Source organism: Diabrotica virgifera, chromosome 8, assembly GCF_917563875.1.
Source record: "Diabrotica virgifera virgifera chromosome 8, PGI_DIABVI_V3a".
Taxonomy (NCBI): Eukaryota; Metazoa; Arthropoda; class Insecta; order Coleoptera; family Chrysomelidae; genus Diabrotica; species Diabrotica virgifera.
Window position 1 is genome coordinate 182,830,101 of NC_065450.1, and position 19,125 is coordinate 182,849,225.

General features: G+C 33.7%; 1 protein-coding gene across 1 annotated transcript in view; it reads left to right on the top strand.

Annotated features, from left to right (window-relative positions):
* Nucleotides 1-19,125, top strand: part of LOC126890321 (neurexin-1-like) — a 758,564-nt gene that overhangs the window by 618,304 nt on the left and 121,135 nt on the right. Inside the window, exons 14-15 of the mRNA XM_050659185.1 lie at nucleotides 9,072-9,280; nucleotides 17,381-17,615. Coding sequence (XP_050515142.1) covers nucleotides 9,072-9,280; nucleotides 17,381-17,615 — 444 coding nt within the window. The remainder of the gene's footprint in view (nucleotides 1-9,071; nucleotides 9,281-17,380; nucleotides 17,616-19,125) is intronic.

The window sequence follows — 19,125 nt, forward strand, 5'->3', positions numbered from 1 at the left end:
TAAAAAAAATTCTAGCATCAAAAGTAAATAAGTTACGCTCAAAATAAAACTGGTCTCATTTTTTTGGTAAGAAATCGGGAAAATCACCCCCTAATTAGCATTTTAAATGAACTTAATTGTTACTTCAAAAGTTTTTTACTCGAGTATGTATTGATCAAAAATATGATCTGTAAGTTTCATCGGTTTAGAGTCCTTATTTTTGAAAGAGCTGTAGTTAAAACGGCTTGAACGAGTCACTTATCACGAGTGTATGCAAATTTAGAAACACCGAATCTTAACCAATTTTTGTCTTACAGAAAAACAAAAAAATACAAAATATTCAGAAAATTAAAGCCGACCTTTCTTATTGTTTAAGATTTTTAGTATCTTTAACAATTTTTAAGTTATTTTGAAAAATAGCATTTTTTTGAAAATTAAAATTTTTAAAAATTTTATTTTAAAACTAAATTTTTTTTAAAAATAAGCACTTTGAATCAATGAAACTTACAGATCATATAAACACAACATAATTATAGTAACTTGTGAGGCGGTAACGATTAATTTCAATTTAAGTTGCTAATTGGGGGTGATCTTTCTGATTTTTTTGCCAAAACAAAAGATACAAACTTTATTTTGAGTGTAATTTGGTTACATTTGATGCTAGAAATTTTTTTTATAAAAACGAAAATAAAGCTTTTTTTAAACACTTTAAAAAGTTGTAATGTGTTTTCCCCAAGAATGCTTCATTATTTTGATATTTCACATTGAATTATTCTGTTTGGAATTTTTCGAATATGAACCTATTTTTCATTAGCTATAACTCTGCTTTTGCTAGGTATAGAGACCTAGTATATACACCGTTTTTTTCACTTTTTTATAGGCTGTAGTTTTAGTAAGAATATTTTTTGCGACAAAATGGCTACGTTTTGAGATATTTGCGAAAAACCGTCTAAAAACGTGATTATTTTGTTGAAAAATGAACATATTCACTTGGAAATAACTCGAAAGTGTTGATTTGGGGAAAAAACTCTAAAGAACAAAAGCTGCTTAAAATTAGTCAGTTTATCCTTTTCCGGACATATCTTTCAAAAGCACACATCGGCACCGTATCACTTTTTTCTTCGATATGTAAGCTATGCGTATGCCAAATTTTATGTCAATCCAAGCGGTTCTTTAAAATTTACAGCAAAAACCGTGAAAGAATGTACTATATGTGTAGTAAAATTCTAACTGGTGTGGATATGTCAACATTACTTGACAATGTGACATTGTCATCATTAACTTATACATTGCTTTTGAATGTTCTTGGATAATTAAAGACCTAAGTAGAAGAAGGAGGTATGTCACATTTTCTAAAATTTTGAGTTTTCTAGTGAATGAAGGTGGTATGTAACTTCACTATCATATTACACTTATACGGTACCCCGTCAAAATAGCCCCGTCAAAAAAGCTCCGACAAAATAGCCCCGACATAATATCCCGAACACAAAATAGCTCCGACGTAATAGCCTGCAGACAAAATAGCCACGGAATAATAGCCCGCCGACAAAATAGCCCCGACAAAATAGCCCCGACAAAATAGCCCCGACAAAAAAGCTCCCTTCAGAATTCATCATGAAATAATTCCTTAAAAATACATTTTTTCGGAAACGGTATTCTCCTCTATTCAGATGTTTATCTTAACCACATTAAATAAAAATGGTCTTTTCAGAGAACTCTAGTCCTGTCTTCCCTGCCTCTTGGAAGTTTCAACATTTAAGTTAAGCGAAAATCAATGTTTATATAAACATTTTTTTCTGTTTTCGGGCAACAGTAAAATGCATTTTAAATTAAATAAATTAAATACAGTCTTCCTTTTTGTCAAATAATTTAAATAAAAAAAAGTTTTTGGACACCTTGTATAAGTAATTATGTAATTGTTTATAAGAGGCTGTTTTAGCCGGGGCCATTTTGACCGGGGCTATTTTAGCCGGGGCTGTTTTGACCGGGGCTATTTTGTGTGCGATGTATTTTGTCGGGGCTATTTTGTTTGCGGGCTATTTTGTCGAGGCTATTTTGTGTTCGGGCTATTTTGACGGGGCTTTTTTGACGGGGCTGTTTTGACCGGGCTATTTTGACGGGTCACGCACTTATACTGTACCTATGAAAAGCTTAGTAAGAGATATTCTAGTGGATGAAGGATGAAGGTGCTATGTAACATGTAAAATACGATTCTTGAATGGAAGAAGGAGGTATGAAGTATTTTTCGTTTTTTTCAGGTTTAAATTGTTTATAACTCGAAACCGATTAACTTTAGAGAAAAATTACATAAGATCTTTTTTGTTTCCAATGATTAAAAGAACCTAAAATAATGTCTATCCGGGCCGAAAAAATTTATTTTTATAAATTGTTTGAAAATTTTTTTTAATAAATGTAGCAATAACTCCTAAATTATGGAATTTAGGTATGTATAGGGAATATACCACGAAAAATAATCAGCATTTCTTAATGACTTCAAAACGCAAAAAAAAATATAGAGGGTGTTCTATATGAAATAAGAAAGTTAATTAGATTTCCAGAAAAACGGAAGATCTGACAACAATGTAATTACCACTATAATATCGTCCGCATTAGAAAACCCTTACTTGCCAAAATCTATAAAAAATCGTGCAAACCGTTTTCAAGATAATTCAATCTTTCCATACATAAAACTCACTGTGTATAATATACTCACTCCATTTTATAATACAAGACAAGGTAGACGGAAGAAGAAGGGTCAGGTCGAAGAAGACCGACAAAATTTCTATAGCCAATTTGATAGCCAACGCTCGATAATCGAGCACGGCACATGAAGAAGAAGATTATTTTGTGTTCAATTACATGAATATCTGAATACAGTATCCTTTCATGCAACATACCCCTTCATCCCTTCAGATCAAGGATAGTTATAAAAACTAAAATTAATGGAAGAAGGCGGTATGTACAGTTTTTATCTATTTTTAGAAAGAATACTAAAAATAAGAACAAATTATCAACAATATATGTAAAGGAATGCTCATAGCAGTATAAATAAAGCCAAATAACACAAACAATATTTTCATGATAAAAGTATATGAATAAAAACTTTAACTGCCCATATCTCAAAAGGTAGGCTTTGTAACATAACCCCTTCTTCCACTTAGGTCTTCAATTTTTACTTGTATAGTCGCTTAAATTATTAATTCAGTTGATTAGTATGATAATTCTTTCACTAACTATGTATTCAGTGACTATAGTATTTTATATACTATATAATAAAAACTAATACTAAAAAGTAGTACTAAAAACTACTTAATCGAGAAAACAGGAAAAGTGATAAAGCGATTTTTTTTAATAATATGTTGTTACTTTGGAACGCTTAGATAAATATTGAACATCTTTAACAACAAAATACTTGGATCACACAAGTGATCCTGCTGTATTCTCTTCTTGGATCTTCCATAAATATTAAACAATAAATAACTTTTTATTAATTTCACGTCTTAAATCAATTATTTATCAAATACACTATCAATATTATTTTAGGACAACTCAAAATATTCCTGAAGGCGTGTCAAATATTTAAAATTTTCACTGTCTTATCAGCACTGAGTGCGGTGTATGAAAAAGATAGCGAATGTTCGATTTGGAAAATATCACCACGGACATGGTGTTCATTTTTTTCGAAACCTGAAAAAACTAATAAATATTTTTTGAAAAATTTAAACGCAGATTGAAATACTAAATTATTACCGAGGAAAGAAAGTCCCTTAGAATAAATAAAAATTGTCTTTTGAATGAGATATTTGAAATTAAAAATCACACTAAATTTTCTTTTTTTTTTTTTCACCCCTGTAACTTATTAAAATAAACATTATAGAAGTTTTTATGGACTTTCGTTCGTCGGTAATCCCGTAATCTTTCATTCTGCGTTTAAATTTTTAAAAAATACTTATTAGTGCAGTCATGTCACTGAAGGTGGATATGGGCTATTACCTCCGATTTCGTTGAACCACCATCGATTTGCATGAAAATTGGTGAGTGGTTAGAGGATGTCTCAATGAACAAAGGTGACATCTTGCGCTTTTACCCTGGGGGTGGATGCCATCCCTTCTCGGGGGTGAAAATTATTTTATTAAAAATAACCCATAATTCTATAGAGAAACAAATTCCAAGCAAAATTTGTTATATAAAGTTATTAAAATAAATCAAAACTTTCTGAGTTATTAAAGATCAATGATTTTAATTTTTCGTGAGAAAAATGCATGTTTTTTCATGCACCGATTCATTCAATGCACCGATTTTTCATAAATAACTCAAGAACTATAAGTTTTGCAAAAAAGGTATTATTACGAAAATTGAAGCTAATAACGAACGAAATAACCTCCTTATTAGAAAAATCTATTAATGTTAACTAAAAGTGGTTTATAGGTAACTGAATGTATATTTTTTTCTGCTAGTACCCAAATCTAAATATTCAAGTTTAAATAACGGGAAAATTATGCATTTTATAACATAAGCTATTATATAACATTATATAACAATATCTATCAAATGAGCCCTGGAACAAGTTGATAGCAATAAAATTTATGCTCCAATTTTTTTCAAAATTGATCTTTTAAAAAGTTTTCCAAAAAATGTTATTGTTTTTTTTTTAATAACTCTGTTAATTTTTACGATATCAGGTTCACCTAAAAACCATTTGAAAGATAATTCTGAGGGCTAATAAACCACATAGAACTTAATCTTTTAAACCTCTTACTTTTTTAAAAATAAAAGGTTGAATGGTCCCGATTATATGGTTCTCGCAGCAAAATTTAAACTTTAAACGTTTATATCTCGGTTATTTTTTACCCTACAGAAATAGTGAGAAAGGTAAAATATTTGATACAAAAATTTGGCTATATATCATTTTGCACGTGTATCGATTATTTTAATTTTATTACAATAATTTTAAAAATTCTGATTATTTTAAATTATATCTTTTTTTCACTAATATGCATTCTAAACCGGTCAAAATTGTTGAAATCCTTACTTATGCTAATATAAAGAAATTATTGTAAGGACTACCATAATTTTAATTTTTGTGGAAATGACGTATGTTTCATTTTTCACTTTTTCCTAAAAAAATCGAAAGGGTTCTTTTATTTTCATCATAACTTGCTTAATTTTGTTGCTATTAACTTCTCCTGGAGCTCATTTGATAGGTACTCCAAAGTACTTTGACAAGTGTTTTGCAGGTATATTTTATAAAGTGCATCGTTTTCCCGTTATTTAAGCTTGAATACTTAGATTTGAGTACTCGTCGAAAAAAGTATAGATTCAATTACCCATAACTCACTTTGAATTAACATTAGTTTAGTTCTTTAAAAAAGGACTGTATTCAATTTTTTATTATCTTCAGGTTTGGTAATTATAACTTTTTTGTAAAAGCATATAGTTTTTGAGTTATACGTGAAAAACAGCTTTAAAAGATGCATTTGTTTACGAAAAAATTAAATCTTTGATCTTCAATAACTCAAAATGTATTGATTTATATTAAAAACTTTATATAACAAATTTTGCTTAGAATTTGCCCGTCTATCGATTTATAGTATTATTTTTAATAAAATAATTTTCAACCACTAGAAGGGGTGGCATCCACCCCCAGGGTAAAAGCGCAAGTTGGTATTATGTCACCTTTATTCCTGAAGGTATCCTCTAACTACTCACCAATTTTTATGAAAATCGATGGAGGTTCAACGAAATCGAAGGTGAAAACATTCAGTGACTGCACTATATTAGTTTTCTCAGGATGCGAAAAAAAATAAATCCCATTTAAATAGCATTGGAGCCGAAACTTTGCGCCTATCACCTTAAGTCAGAATTGATAGTTCTAAATGAAAATTACATTTTTAACTAATGTTTGACGTTTCCATTTCCACACCGGCAATCTTTTTCAAAAAAGCTTATTTTAAAATATTATGCGAAATTGTACAACTAACACAGTTGTTATAAAGCAGATTATGAGGACCTGCTTGATGTATTGTGTATACATATGGGCGCCGCTCGCGCGCAGAATGTTCGTTAGATTAGTGCGTGTGTTCAAGTGGCGCACAAACGGCGCGCACACGAAAGTTTTGTTGGATTTAACACGCCTGAGTGAAATATTTGTTAGTAATGGAGTGGTCGGAAGGCAATATTTTCAAACTTATTGATGCTTACCGTAGAAAATCTTTATTTTGGGATCTTTAACAAAAGCACCATTTTAAAAGACAACTTAAAGCCGATGTCTGAAGGAAAATAGAAGCTGAATGAAATAATTATACATGCGGGTCAATGTGAAAAATAGTGTTTTCATTGTTGTCCTTTTACCGGCGTGAGCAATTCAAAATAAGGTTAACTATTTTATTTGGGTATAATCCACAATTTGAGTTTTAAATCAAGTTTATTTGACGTTTCTACTTATACTTCGGGAATCGTTATCAAAATAAGAAAACGTTCATAAATTAAACAAATTTTGTTTATATTGCTTGGTAAAACAGTGTTCTAATAATTTAATTTTATCTGACTCACTCATATTGACAATTCAGACAAATGTTTTAAAGTAGATGACCAAAAACTAATAATGTCAATATTTATGAGCTGCATTCCTGTGATGACTTTATTGGAAGGTAGTTCATTCGATTACATAAAATCAACTTTAACTTAAGAATTTTCAAAAATCAGAAGAAAATCAGAGAATATCAGAAAAATCATCATCAGAAAAATCACATGCGATGATTACAGTGAAATTCTCCTGTTAGTGATCCCATAGTAAATAACAAGGAAAAACAGAAAAAAACCACATGTACTACCCCGACATGTTAAACATTGATTTACTCTCAAAATCAACATCAAGCGTTTGAAATATTTTAGGGATATTTCTAGTGTTTATTTGAAACGTCAAATAAACTTGATTGAAACTAAAATTGTGGCTTATTCCCACATAAAATAGTAAATTGCATAAGATGCTCTAAAAAAGTAGCGCTCTATAAATAGTCCTGTCGCCAGGGGGTACAACGGCCTCCTTAATTCAGATGAACTTACCCAAGTTTCTGTTATGTATTTTGACCCGTAGAACACGAATTTTTTGGGTAACAGTTGATCCGGATGTCGATAAGATTGTTATAAACAAAGAACTTGAGGAATTACATAACAGCGATTTTTCGCAAAACAAAACATTTTTTTGTATTTTTTGGGTGTCTCAGCAAAAAATGATCTTACAAGTTTTTTCGTAGGATGCATAGTTTTGGAGATAAACGTAGTTGAACTTTCAAAAAATCGAGAAAGTGCAATTTTTGAACCCGAATAACTTTTGATTTAAAAATAAACTAGCAATTCTGCTTACTGCATTTGAAAGTTCAAGTAAAATCTATTGGTGTTAATTATTTGCATTGCTAAAAATTAAGTTTTTATTTGTTAAACAAAGCCATAAACACATAATGTTTCCTGTGCCCAATGCATGCGTTTTAATGTACGAAATCTACGTAGAAATTGTCTGTATGCACGCCTACTCGTTCGATTTCAAATGAGAAATGCATTGAAAATATCACTCAATCACTATGTGTTTATAGCTTTGTTTAAAAACTTGGGTAAGTCCATCTGAATTAAGGAGGCCGTTGTACCCCCACTGGCGACAGGACTAAAATGTAAAATAAGTTGTACATAATAATTAGATATAAATTAAATATTTTTAGTATATTGCCTTAATGTGTAAATAAGTTAAAAATAAAGACTTATAAATAAAGTGTTTTCAATTAAAATTACCATAATCATTCTCTTTGCCTTATCTCTATGCGGGGTCGGCTTGCCTAATTGCATTTCTCCACACAATTCTGTGTTAGGTCATGTCAATATTAATCCACTTTACCAACATGTCCTGCCTTATCGTCTCCCCCCAGGTCTTCTTTGGTCTTCCTCTCCTACTCCTTTCAGGAATCTGCACTTTAGCTATTCTTCGTATTGGGTGATTAACGTCTCGACCTATCTTAACCTATGCTCTCTCATTTTGGAATTAATTGGTGCCACACCTAGATTTCCCTTAATATACTCATTTCTAATTTTATCCTTTTTTGTCACTCCACTCAGTCTTTTAAGCATTCTTATTTCCGCCACATGCATTCGTTGTTCCTCTTTCTTTTTCACTGCCCAACATTCAGTTCCGTACATCATAGCCGGTCTTATGGTTGTATTATAGAATTTTCACATCCCTAATTTTACTGCATGGATCTTCATCTATTTCTCCATTACTCTGTAATACCGATCCTAGGTACTTAAAACTATTGCTTTTCACAATCATTTCACCATCCAAAGATAGAATTTTATTTGTAGTATCTCCATCTTTTAATGGACATTCCAGATACTCTGTTTTTGTCCTACTAAGTTTTAAACCTTTTGCCTCCAGAGCTTGTATCCATTGTTCCAGTTTTTGTTCTAAGTCTCTTTCACTATTTCCTATTAACATTACATCATCAGCATACATTAGGCACCATAGAATGTTATCCTGTAGTTTCGCTTTTATCTGGTCCAAAACTAATGAGAATAAATAAGGACTAAGCACCGAGCCTTGATGAAATCTTACATTTATATGAAACTTATCAGTCTCTCCCACACCTGTCTTAACACTAGTCATTACTCCCTCATACATATCTCTCACAAATTTAACATATTCACCAGGGACTTCTTTCTTATTGAGTGCCCACCACAGAATCTCTCGAGAAACTCTATCGTATGCTTTTTCAAGATCAATGAATACCAAATGAGCGTTGGTTTTTTTATGCCTGTATTTTTCCATCAGCTGCCTTATAATGAAAGTGTTTTTAATTAAAATAAAGTTAATAAATAAACTCATAACATCAGTATTTATAAACTTTATCATCCTCACTCTCCTGACGCTTGTTTAAACTATTCTTCAACAATTACTGAATTATGGTAAAACGTTTTATATAATTTTAAATGACTACTAAATTAATAAATAAAAGGGTAAAAGTTTTAACTCTTATGTCATACTGTATAAAAAAAATTAATAAATGGTGTTATTTATATTTGTATTAATCTGTTTATTATTGTTGCAGCTGAAATTCAGGGGAAGTTTATATCTCTGCAATGGAGAACTGTCCATTTGGGAGGACTATATCATCTTGAAGAGGAAATTAGCATGTCGACAACAGTTCCAAACTTTATCGGGGATATCCAACAGTTTTATTTTAACAACATACCCTATATCGAACTTGCTAAAGCATTAAGTACAGAGCAATCGATAGCTGGTTTTCCAAATATCAAGGTACGTATAAATACAGTTTTAATTTGTTACCATTTTTATAAATATTTAAAGGAGTTTTGTTCTTATTATGCTTTTTCCTATTAAAAACACCGCTTTTATCGGTGTTTGGCAACCAAAAAATGTTTTAATTCTTTTTTATGTTCTCCAAAAATTCTCTGAAATTTATTTTTCTCTAAAACTGGATATTTTTCAGTTGTAAGTACTCCTCTCTTTTAATCCTAAGCAACCCGTTTTCTCAATTTTTATAGATGTCTTGTTAACTTGGTACCTGTGTATAAAAAAAAACGAAATATCCAAGAATGTACAGTTTAGAAGATCATAAAACTCCTTGATTTTTTATGATAGCAAAATTTAAATGACAATAAAATATAAAGGAAAAGATTCCTCTCATTGGCTGTATACCATAATAAGTCTGTCAGTTTGAGGCCAAGATGAAGACCACTTTGTAATACCGTTGCAATTTAATTTCTTGTGACATCGACTTATTGTCGACATTTTTGTAGCCTAAATGGCATAATTATTATTACATTAAGGTCTTTTGACCTAAATATGTAGCTAGTTCCAACTACTTTGGATCTGAAGTTTCTACCACCTGATGATGGACTGATTGGTCCGAAAACGTTTGTGATTTTATCCATCTTGGATCATTTTTAGAAAAAAATTTTTAATAAATTATATACCACCTACCTACATGTGAGGTTTTTATTTCATTAGTAAGTTAAATGACAATGACAGATAAATTGTATAATTCTACCCTAACGTAACAATGACACATAAATTCTGTAAGACTACTCTAACACAGGAGGCACGCCCTTTTGTCCTGGGATTGAGAAATCGGTTCCAAAGGTGGATGAACCCAAATATTGGCAACCGCATAACAATGTAGAAGGCAAGGGAAAATCCCTTGGTGTTAACAAAATCATCATGGTGTCAGAAATCAACGGCGTTAGAAACCATGGTCTTCGACAGCCAAGATATGACAGAGGAATAAAAAACAATAACTGTCAGGTAGTTCTAGCAAATTCCTTGTCAAAAGAATGGAAACGAGAGCATAAGACTGTAGAACATTAGATTTGGAGCCTGGAATATTCAGTGCATGTTTCAGCCTGATAATAGGCACAATATTCTTCTTCTTCTTCTTCTTCTTCTTCTTCTTTTGTATAGACATGACTCTGTCTGTTTTTTCAATGTGCCTCTAGTAAGTTGTCGTTCCATCGTTTTCGTGGCCTTCCCACTGATCGTCTTCCTATTGGGGAACCGTCTCTCGCTGTCCTGACTATCCTATTTGTTGTCATTCGGCTTATGTTGTCATTCTATTCTATTCTTCTGTTTCTTACCCAGTTATTAATGTTATACACCTTGCACCTCCGTCGTGTATCTGTACTTCTAGCTCTGTCCCATAGAGTCTTACTATCGATTTTTCGAAGGGTTTTTATCTCCGCTGTTTCGAGCAATCTTTTTGTCCTCTCTGTGTCGGGTCGTGTTTCTGCCGCGTATGTCATTATTGGTCTGATGGCAGTTTTGTAAATTCTGCCTTTCATTTCTTTTCCATTATTTTTATTTCTCCATATTGTGTCATTCAGGCAACCTGCGGCTCTGTTTGATATATTCACTTGATCTTCCACTTCTGTTTCGAGCCTTCCGTAGCTAGATAGTGTGATGCCTAGGTATTTAAACTCCATCACTTGTTCTATTATCTGACCTTCAAGCTCCAATTTACATCTTATTGTATCTGCTGTTATAACCATGCATTTTGTCTTTTGTGGGGAAATTAACATGTTAAATTTTCTGGCGATTATGTTGAATTGGTGCAACATACGTTGTAAATCATCTTCACTTTGAGAGAACCGACATAGAGACGGCTTAGCAGCAATAGTTAATAAAATATCTACTAGAGCAGTGAAGGGCTTTAAAATTATTAAAGTTAGTGACATCTTACGCCAAAGGGAAATTGGTATAAGTGTATACTTCTACGGCGAATGATTAGAAAGACGAAGTGGGATTATTATTTTATCGAGATAGCGAAGAGGCGCTGAGAATAGCAAAAATTAGAGAAATCACAATAACCCTAGGTGATCTCAATGCAAAGATTGGGAAGGGCAAAGTGGAAGAAGCTATGGTCTGGAGAGTGCATGAGAAGCACAACGAGAAAAGAGACCGTCGATCACAATTTTGCCAAGAGTAGAACTTTATTATTACAAACACATTATTCAAGGTACCAAATAAACGACTTTATAAAAGACAATAGCACTGAGATAAATTGGAGAAAGTAGGTAGAAACTAGATACGAGTAGACTACATTATGATAATTTAAAGATACAAAGATATCAAAGAATTCCTACAAGCAAGCTTAAAGAACCCAACGTAAAAGAATGCTTCCAATACAAACTGCATATGAACTGTAGCAAACTGAACATAGACGAATGATATAGGGCTTTTCATCGATTGTAATTTGTTTCGAGCTTCTGTCATATGTTGTATTTTTCTTCTTCTTGTGCCACTCCTATCGGAGATTGGAAATTATCAAGGCTACCCTGACTTTGTTTACAGCTGACCTAAAAAGTTCATTAGTGGTGCAGCCAAACCACTCTTTCAAATTCCGTAACCATGACATTCTTCCACGGCCTGGATTCCTTCTTCTTCTTCTTAAAGTTCCATCTCCTAGCGGAGGTTGGATATCATAATGGCTATGGTCACTTTGTTGGCTGCTGCTCTGAACAGTTGTAATGAACTAAAGTTAAACCATTCTCTAAGGTTCCTCAGCCAGGAGATGCGTCTTCTTCCTATGCTTCTTTTTCCTTGGATCCTTCCTTGCATAATAACTCTCAGCAGCTAATATTTCTCTCCTCTGGTAATGTGACCCAAATATTCTAGTTTTCTTGTTTTTATACTGTTCATAATTTCTAACTCCTTATTTAAACGTCGTAGCACTTCAACATTGGTAATCCTTTGAACCCATTGAATTTTCAACATTCTTCTGTAACACCACACTTCGAACGCTACTATTTTTCTTATATGTTGCCTTTTCAATGTCCAAGCTTCCATTCCGTTTTCCTTCTATTTTTCCTTGCATTATATTTTGAAGTAATGCGTATTTATGACCTCTCATCAGATGACCCAAATACTCAAGTTTTCTTCGTTTTATCGTTAACAAAATTTCTGGGTCTCTTCCTATCCTTCGTATTACTTCAAGATTTGTGATTCTTTCAACCCAACTTATCTTCAGCATTCGACGGTAGCACCACATCTCGAAACTTTCAATATTTTTTATGTTGTTCTGTTTGAGAGTCCAGGCCTCTACACCATATAATAGCGTGTTAAATACGTAGCCTCTTAGCATTCTTAATCGTAGAGGGATGCTTATATCTCTGTTGCAGAAGAATTTCCTCATCTTTATGAAGGTGGTCCTGGCAATTTCGATACGTCTTTTTATTTCATTGTTTTAGTCTCCAGTTTCGTTTATTAAAGTTCCCAAGTATTTGTAACTTGATACTTTTTCAATTTGAATGCCGTTTATACTAATATGTGCTGGTTGTGTCATGATTTTACTGAAGACCATATACTTGGTTTTTTTGATATTAATGTTTATGCCATAATTGTTTCAAGCAATATTTATGTTTGTAAGTAATCGTTGTAATTCTTCTACTGTTCTTGCAACTAGTACAGTGTCGTCCGCGTATCGAATATTATTTACAACCTCTCCATTGATTACGATTCCTTCATTTGCTTGCAAAAGGGCTTCCTGACAGATGGTTTCACTGTATACATTAAATAGCAGTGGTGACAAAATGCATCCCTGTCTTACTCCTCTACGTGTTTCTATTGCTTTCGATATCTCATTTTCTATTTTCATGTTAGCTTTCTGATTCCAATATAAGTTGAGAATTATATTGTTAATATGTGTATAATATTAATAGACACGGATTTCACGACAATTGACAGAAGCTCGAAACAAATGACTGTGAATGAAAAGCCCTATTGTCCAGCACTGGGATCGACTAAAAACATTATCTTCTCGAACCGTGTAAAAAAAATTAAAAAAATCCGCAAGATTCCGCAAGGCGAAAACCTAATGGAAGAATGACAAGATACTCAACGTCATGAAACAACGGGCACACAATGTAAGGGCCAAGATAACAATATTTGTGACGGGTAGCTCTTTTAGGAGAAGAGACTCAGTAAAACACAGGTTAAAATAAAATAAATACATATTGAGGATATTTATAAATATACAGTTTAAACTTAAAATAATAAAATAAAGTAACATTATATCTTCGCTCCATTCGAGAGAAAGCTCCCTTGGCGGACGTCTGCAAAAGAAAATTATATGTATTAATATCAAAAGAAAATGTAATTAATGTAATACAAGAAGCACATACGGACAGACTCACACCTCATTACACTTCACTCCAGTGTAAGTACAAATACTCCCTCAAAAAAATTAATAACCATAAAGACACCCATACAACTCAGAATCGGACATGGCGGTAACCGTTCACTACACGATTACACATCATCTGTGAAAGAGCCTCGACCTTTCCAAGTCTATTACGCCAGTCAGTCCTATCCATTGCCAACCGTTGTCAGTTTGCTGCGCCTATTTTTCTCCCATCCTCATCCACACCATCCTTCCATCTGAGTTTTGGCCTACTGTGATTGTTCTGCTGTGATCTTGCTAGATTTCCTGCCCATCTTAGTCTTCCTATTCTTATAAGAGATACTACGTCTTTACCACCAAATTCTTGTTTATATCTATGGTATACCTCGTAGTTGTACCTCCTCCTCCAGACACCATTTTTACAGATGCCACCGAATATTCCTCTCAGGATGCTTCGTTCAAATAGAAGCAGAAGGTTTTCATCTGCCTTCGAAATGGTCCATGCCTCTGATCCATATGGCAACACTGGTTGTATAAGGGTTTTGTATATAGTTATTTTTGTTTTTTTGGCTTAAGTTTCTGCTTCTCATATGTCTACTCAGTCCAAAATAGCATTTGTTTGCTAGGATTATCCTTCTCTTGATTTCCTCCGTCAAGACGTTCTCCTTGGTGATCAGGGAGCCTAAGTATGTGAATTTGTCCACCACTTTAAAGGTAGAGTTATCAACCGTGAATTGGTGACCGAGGTTTCTGGCTCTATTGTTGGGTGTTGATGCCATCATCTTAGTTTTCTCCTCGTTTACTTGCAGGCCCATATTTTTTGAGACATTTGAGAAGGTGGTATACATTTCTTCTAGCTTGCGTCTTGTGCGGGCAACTAGGTCCACGTCATCTGCATATGCCAAAATTTGGGATGATTTATAAAAAATATTTCCTCTGTTGTATATTCGGGCATCTCTGACCGATTTTTCCAGAGCTATGTTGAAGAGGAGACACGCCAGCGCATCTCTCTGTCGCAACCTAACATGCGTTTCAAACGCCTGTGATTTTTCGCCCTGTATTTCGACTTTGAAAACAACTTTACGCATTGTAGCCTTAACCAATCTTATCAGTTTATCTGGGGATGTGGAATTCATCCATGGATTCATACAATTTATTTCTTAGAACACTATCATAGGCCGATTTAAAATCTACGAAAAGATGGTATGCGCCGATATTGAATTCATTGGTTTTTTCCAGTATTTACCGTATAGTCCTGTCGCCAGGGGGGGTACAACGGCCTCGTTAATTCAGATGGACTTACCCAAGTTTTTTTATGTATTTTGACCCGTAGAACACGAATTTTTTGGGTAACAGTTGATCCGGATGTCGATAAGATTGTTATAGACCAAGAACTTGAGGAATCAAATAACAGCGATTTTTGGCAAAACAAAACAATATTTTGTATTTTTTGGGTCATTTTAAGCAAAAAATATTTCTACAAGTTTTTTAGTAGGATGCACAGTTTTCGAGATAAACGCGGTTGAACTTTCAAAAAATCGAAAAACTGCAATTTTTAAACCCGAATAACTTTTGATTAAAAAGTAAAACAGCAATTCTGCTTAGCGCCTTTGAAAGTTCAAGTCAAATTATGTCGGTTTTGATTATTTGCATTGCTAAAAATTTATTGTGTTATTGTTAAACAAAGCTACAAACAACTAGTGCGTGAGTGATGTTTCTATGATTTCTCATTTAAAATCGAACGAGTAGGTAGAATAGGTACTAGTGCAATCAAGACTATTTCTACGTTACATGCGTTAAAACGCATGTAAAAGCACGGGAAACCCTACGTGTTTATAGCTTTGTTAAACAATAAAAAAATAAATTTTTACCAATGCAAATAATCAAAACCGATATAGTTTGACTTAAACTTTCAAATGCGGTAAGCAGACTTGCTATTTTATTTTTTAATCAAAAGTTATTCGGGTTCAAAAATTGCAATTTTTCGATTTTTTTAAAGTTCAACCGCGTTTATCTCGAAAACTGTGCATCCTACGAAAAAACTTGTAGAAATATTTTTTACTTAAAATGGCCCAAAAAATACAAAATATTGTTTTGTTTTGCCAAAAATCGCTGTTATTTGATTCCTCAAGTTCTTGGTCTATAACAATCTTATCGACATCCGGATCAACTGTTACCCAAAAAATTCGTGTTCTACGGGTCAAAATACATAAAAAAAACTTGAGTAAGTCCATCTGAATTAACGAGGCCGTTGTACCCCCCCTGGCGACAGGACTAGTAGCACAAAGATCTGATCTGTTTTTGATCGACCAGGCCTAAAACCACTTTGATATTCTCCAAGAAGCTCCTCTGAATGTGCACTTAGGCGACTATAGAAGATACTCGAAAATATTTTGTAGGCTGTATTAAGGAGGGTTATTCCCCTATAGTTTCTACATTCCAATTGATCACCGTTTTTGTGTAACGGGCAAACGATTTTAATACACCACTCTTCCGGGATTTGTTCCTCATTCCAGGATCTCAGTATTATTTTATATATTTGTATGCCAGAGTAGCACCTTCATAACACGGTTACACAAATCCTGTTAAATTACAAGCGGAGCATCTCTTCACTACAGAGTTCCACCACCCAGATTTTCCTATCTGTTCACTACACTGGTTAGCCAGGGAGTCTAGAACTTAACGCCGCAAGACTGATTGTTCTTCCTCTTTTCTCTTCTGAAATACACTCTCGGCTACTATCCCTGGATGCCCCGGAGTAGAAGTGGAAATTAATGGGGTTGCGCTGGTATCGAAGCGCGTACGGTTCTCTGCTGTTGATCTGCAGAACGCCAGGCTGAAGGAATATCGTTACAAACTACTAGATCAGGACGATGATAAAACAGGCAAAAGAAAAATACTTTGAAAATTATTTGAAAAGACGATCTTCAAAAGAGATACGATCCACTTAATCTGCACAAGAAAGTTAAAGAAATGGCAATATTAAGGAAACAAAATTTAACTGGTTCACTTCGTCTTCCACATGTAGGTCTGGATCCCGCCTATGAAAAAAAAGTTGATTAATAGCAAGCTGAAAGTTTGTTAATAGCTTAAGAGTGTCTAGTCGGATAAACTTTGATATATGGGAACACTGGAACAGGGGCAGTTTTAATTGTGGAACAGGTTAAAAATTTGGAACGGTCAGACCGCGAAAACGGCACATTTATTTTGTCCGACAGAATAGACTTAAACTCTCCGAACAGAGATTAAACTCTCATGCAAAAATCAGACTGACATTTATCACCTGTCATAATTCCTGTCATTTGACATATTCTACATGTTCCACTCATTAAAACGCCCATTTGGTGATAAATAGCAGCCTGATTTTTGCATGGAAGTTTAATCTCTGTTCGGAGAGTTTAAGTCTGTTCTGCCGGACAAAATACATGTGCCGTTTTCGTGTTCTGACCGTTCCAAATTTTTAACCTGTTCCACAATTAAAACTTCCCCTGTTCCAGTGTTCCCATATATCAAAGTTTGTCCGACTAGACACCCTTAAGCTATTAACAAATTTTCAGCTTGCTATTAATCAACTTTTTTTTCATACTCGGGATCCTGACCTAATGTCTTTTCTTTCAAGATTAATCGTAGCTGTTCATACTCAATGTGGTGCATATTATAGTTACTATTTTTTTAATATCGTTGTTTGTTCTTATTTAAAAACCTTATTTATATTTTTACAGATTGCAGCAAAGTTCGTAAAGCACGCCACAGATAATTTGCACAGGCCAGTAACGTTTCGGTCGAAACACACCTTCATCGGTCTACCAATGCTCAGGGCCTACTCCAGCATACATATCGACTTTATGTTTAAAACTAGAGAATCAAACGGACTGATTTTATTCAATGGGGGAAAGAAAGAAGACTTCGTAGCTGTGGAATTGGTTGAAGGTCATATCAACTACATTGTTAACGTGGGTAAGTACTCTTTATGTGTTTTATACTGTGTTTACCTCTGATATATATCTTTGTTAGAGGAAATATGACTAAAAGAAGTTGATCCCTGGAAGAAAAAAAGGTCCCACTATAGTATGCGGTCTACCACGAGATTGCATGTGGCTGTATTTAACCCGGCACCTGCCACGTGGGGATCTACCAGCACCCCATAACATATTTTTATCAAATATTTGGTATTTCAAGTTTGGTAAGCGAGCTGTGCGTCATAGTAGCTTTCTATAATATTATATAGTATATATGTGTTAGTGTTTAAAGTGGTTATTTAGTGTCATTCTGAACTTATAGCTCTAAAGTCGAATTGGGGTGTCATCATCTGGCACTTTATGTTTTAATTTTTTTTTGAATTTTAGATATAAATAGGTCAAATTTACATTTTGTATTGAAATAACTGATTTAAATTATTAATATAGACTCTATACTCACTATATCCTAATTTTTTTAGATATTTTACTTGACTTCATTTATTATGGTTTGGTACTTGCTAATTTGCTTATAACACCTTTTTCATTTTATTTTTCAACTTTTATAACATATTAGTGGCTAATAAGGTAATAAAACATGTTTATTTATATTCTTGTGTTACTCAACACATTATTTTGTTTTTTAAACAAGTGGATCACAGAAAATTGTTAAGGGGTGCTGTGAGATCCCCACGTGGCAGTTGGCTCCTTGCAAAGCCACGTGGCAGGTGCCGGGTTAAGTGAGCGCTCGGTTTGTCGATCGCAATCTGAAAATTCCTGAAAAATTTGCGCAATATAATGGAATGAAATAAAACTCTAGTAGAAAAAAATATTTATTCACAAGTAATAAACATTTGGAGAAAAATAAATGTAAAATGAAAGGGAACTCTTTTTAACATGAGGGGTGAATTAGATGTAATCTAATTATTTTCAAAACGATACAGCTTAATTATTATTAAAGAAAAAGTCCATGCACCTTAAATTTAAAAGAGAAGCCAGTGAATGATTCTCGCTTTAAAATGTCATGCAGGCACCCTAACCAAGAACTAAGAAAATACTCTGTCTATATACCTGTTTAACGTCCCTTAGAAATGCGAGAAACAGGTCTTTGTCATCTTTCCGTAGAATCCTCCAGCAGTCGTCGTCCAAATGAGACTGTAAATGTTGACGTGGTCCTTCATGATGCGGATCATTGCATCTAACCACAACCACTCGATCACCTGTGTGTGTGTGTGCTCCTGATAAAGCATCTACGTAGTGCCTTTGGTTGTTCACCCTCCGATGTTAAAATTGTAGTCGATTTAGGTTTGCAGAAGCAGGCCATTTATCAGAATGGATGCCTCTCTTCACGACGAAAAAATAGCTACCGTCTGCACCATTTTTCATCCCGAATACCCAAGGGCCGTCGATCCGTGCTCCGTGATTCTGTTGGTTTTCCACTTTATCATCGCTGTCCTCTGATTCTGCAGCACCATCTCCTTTCAACATGCGTCCTCGGTTATATTTTCAGC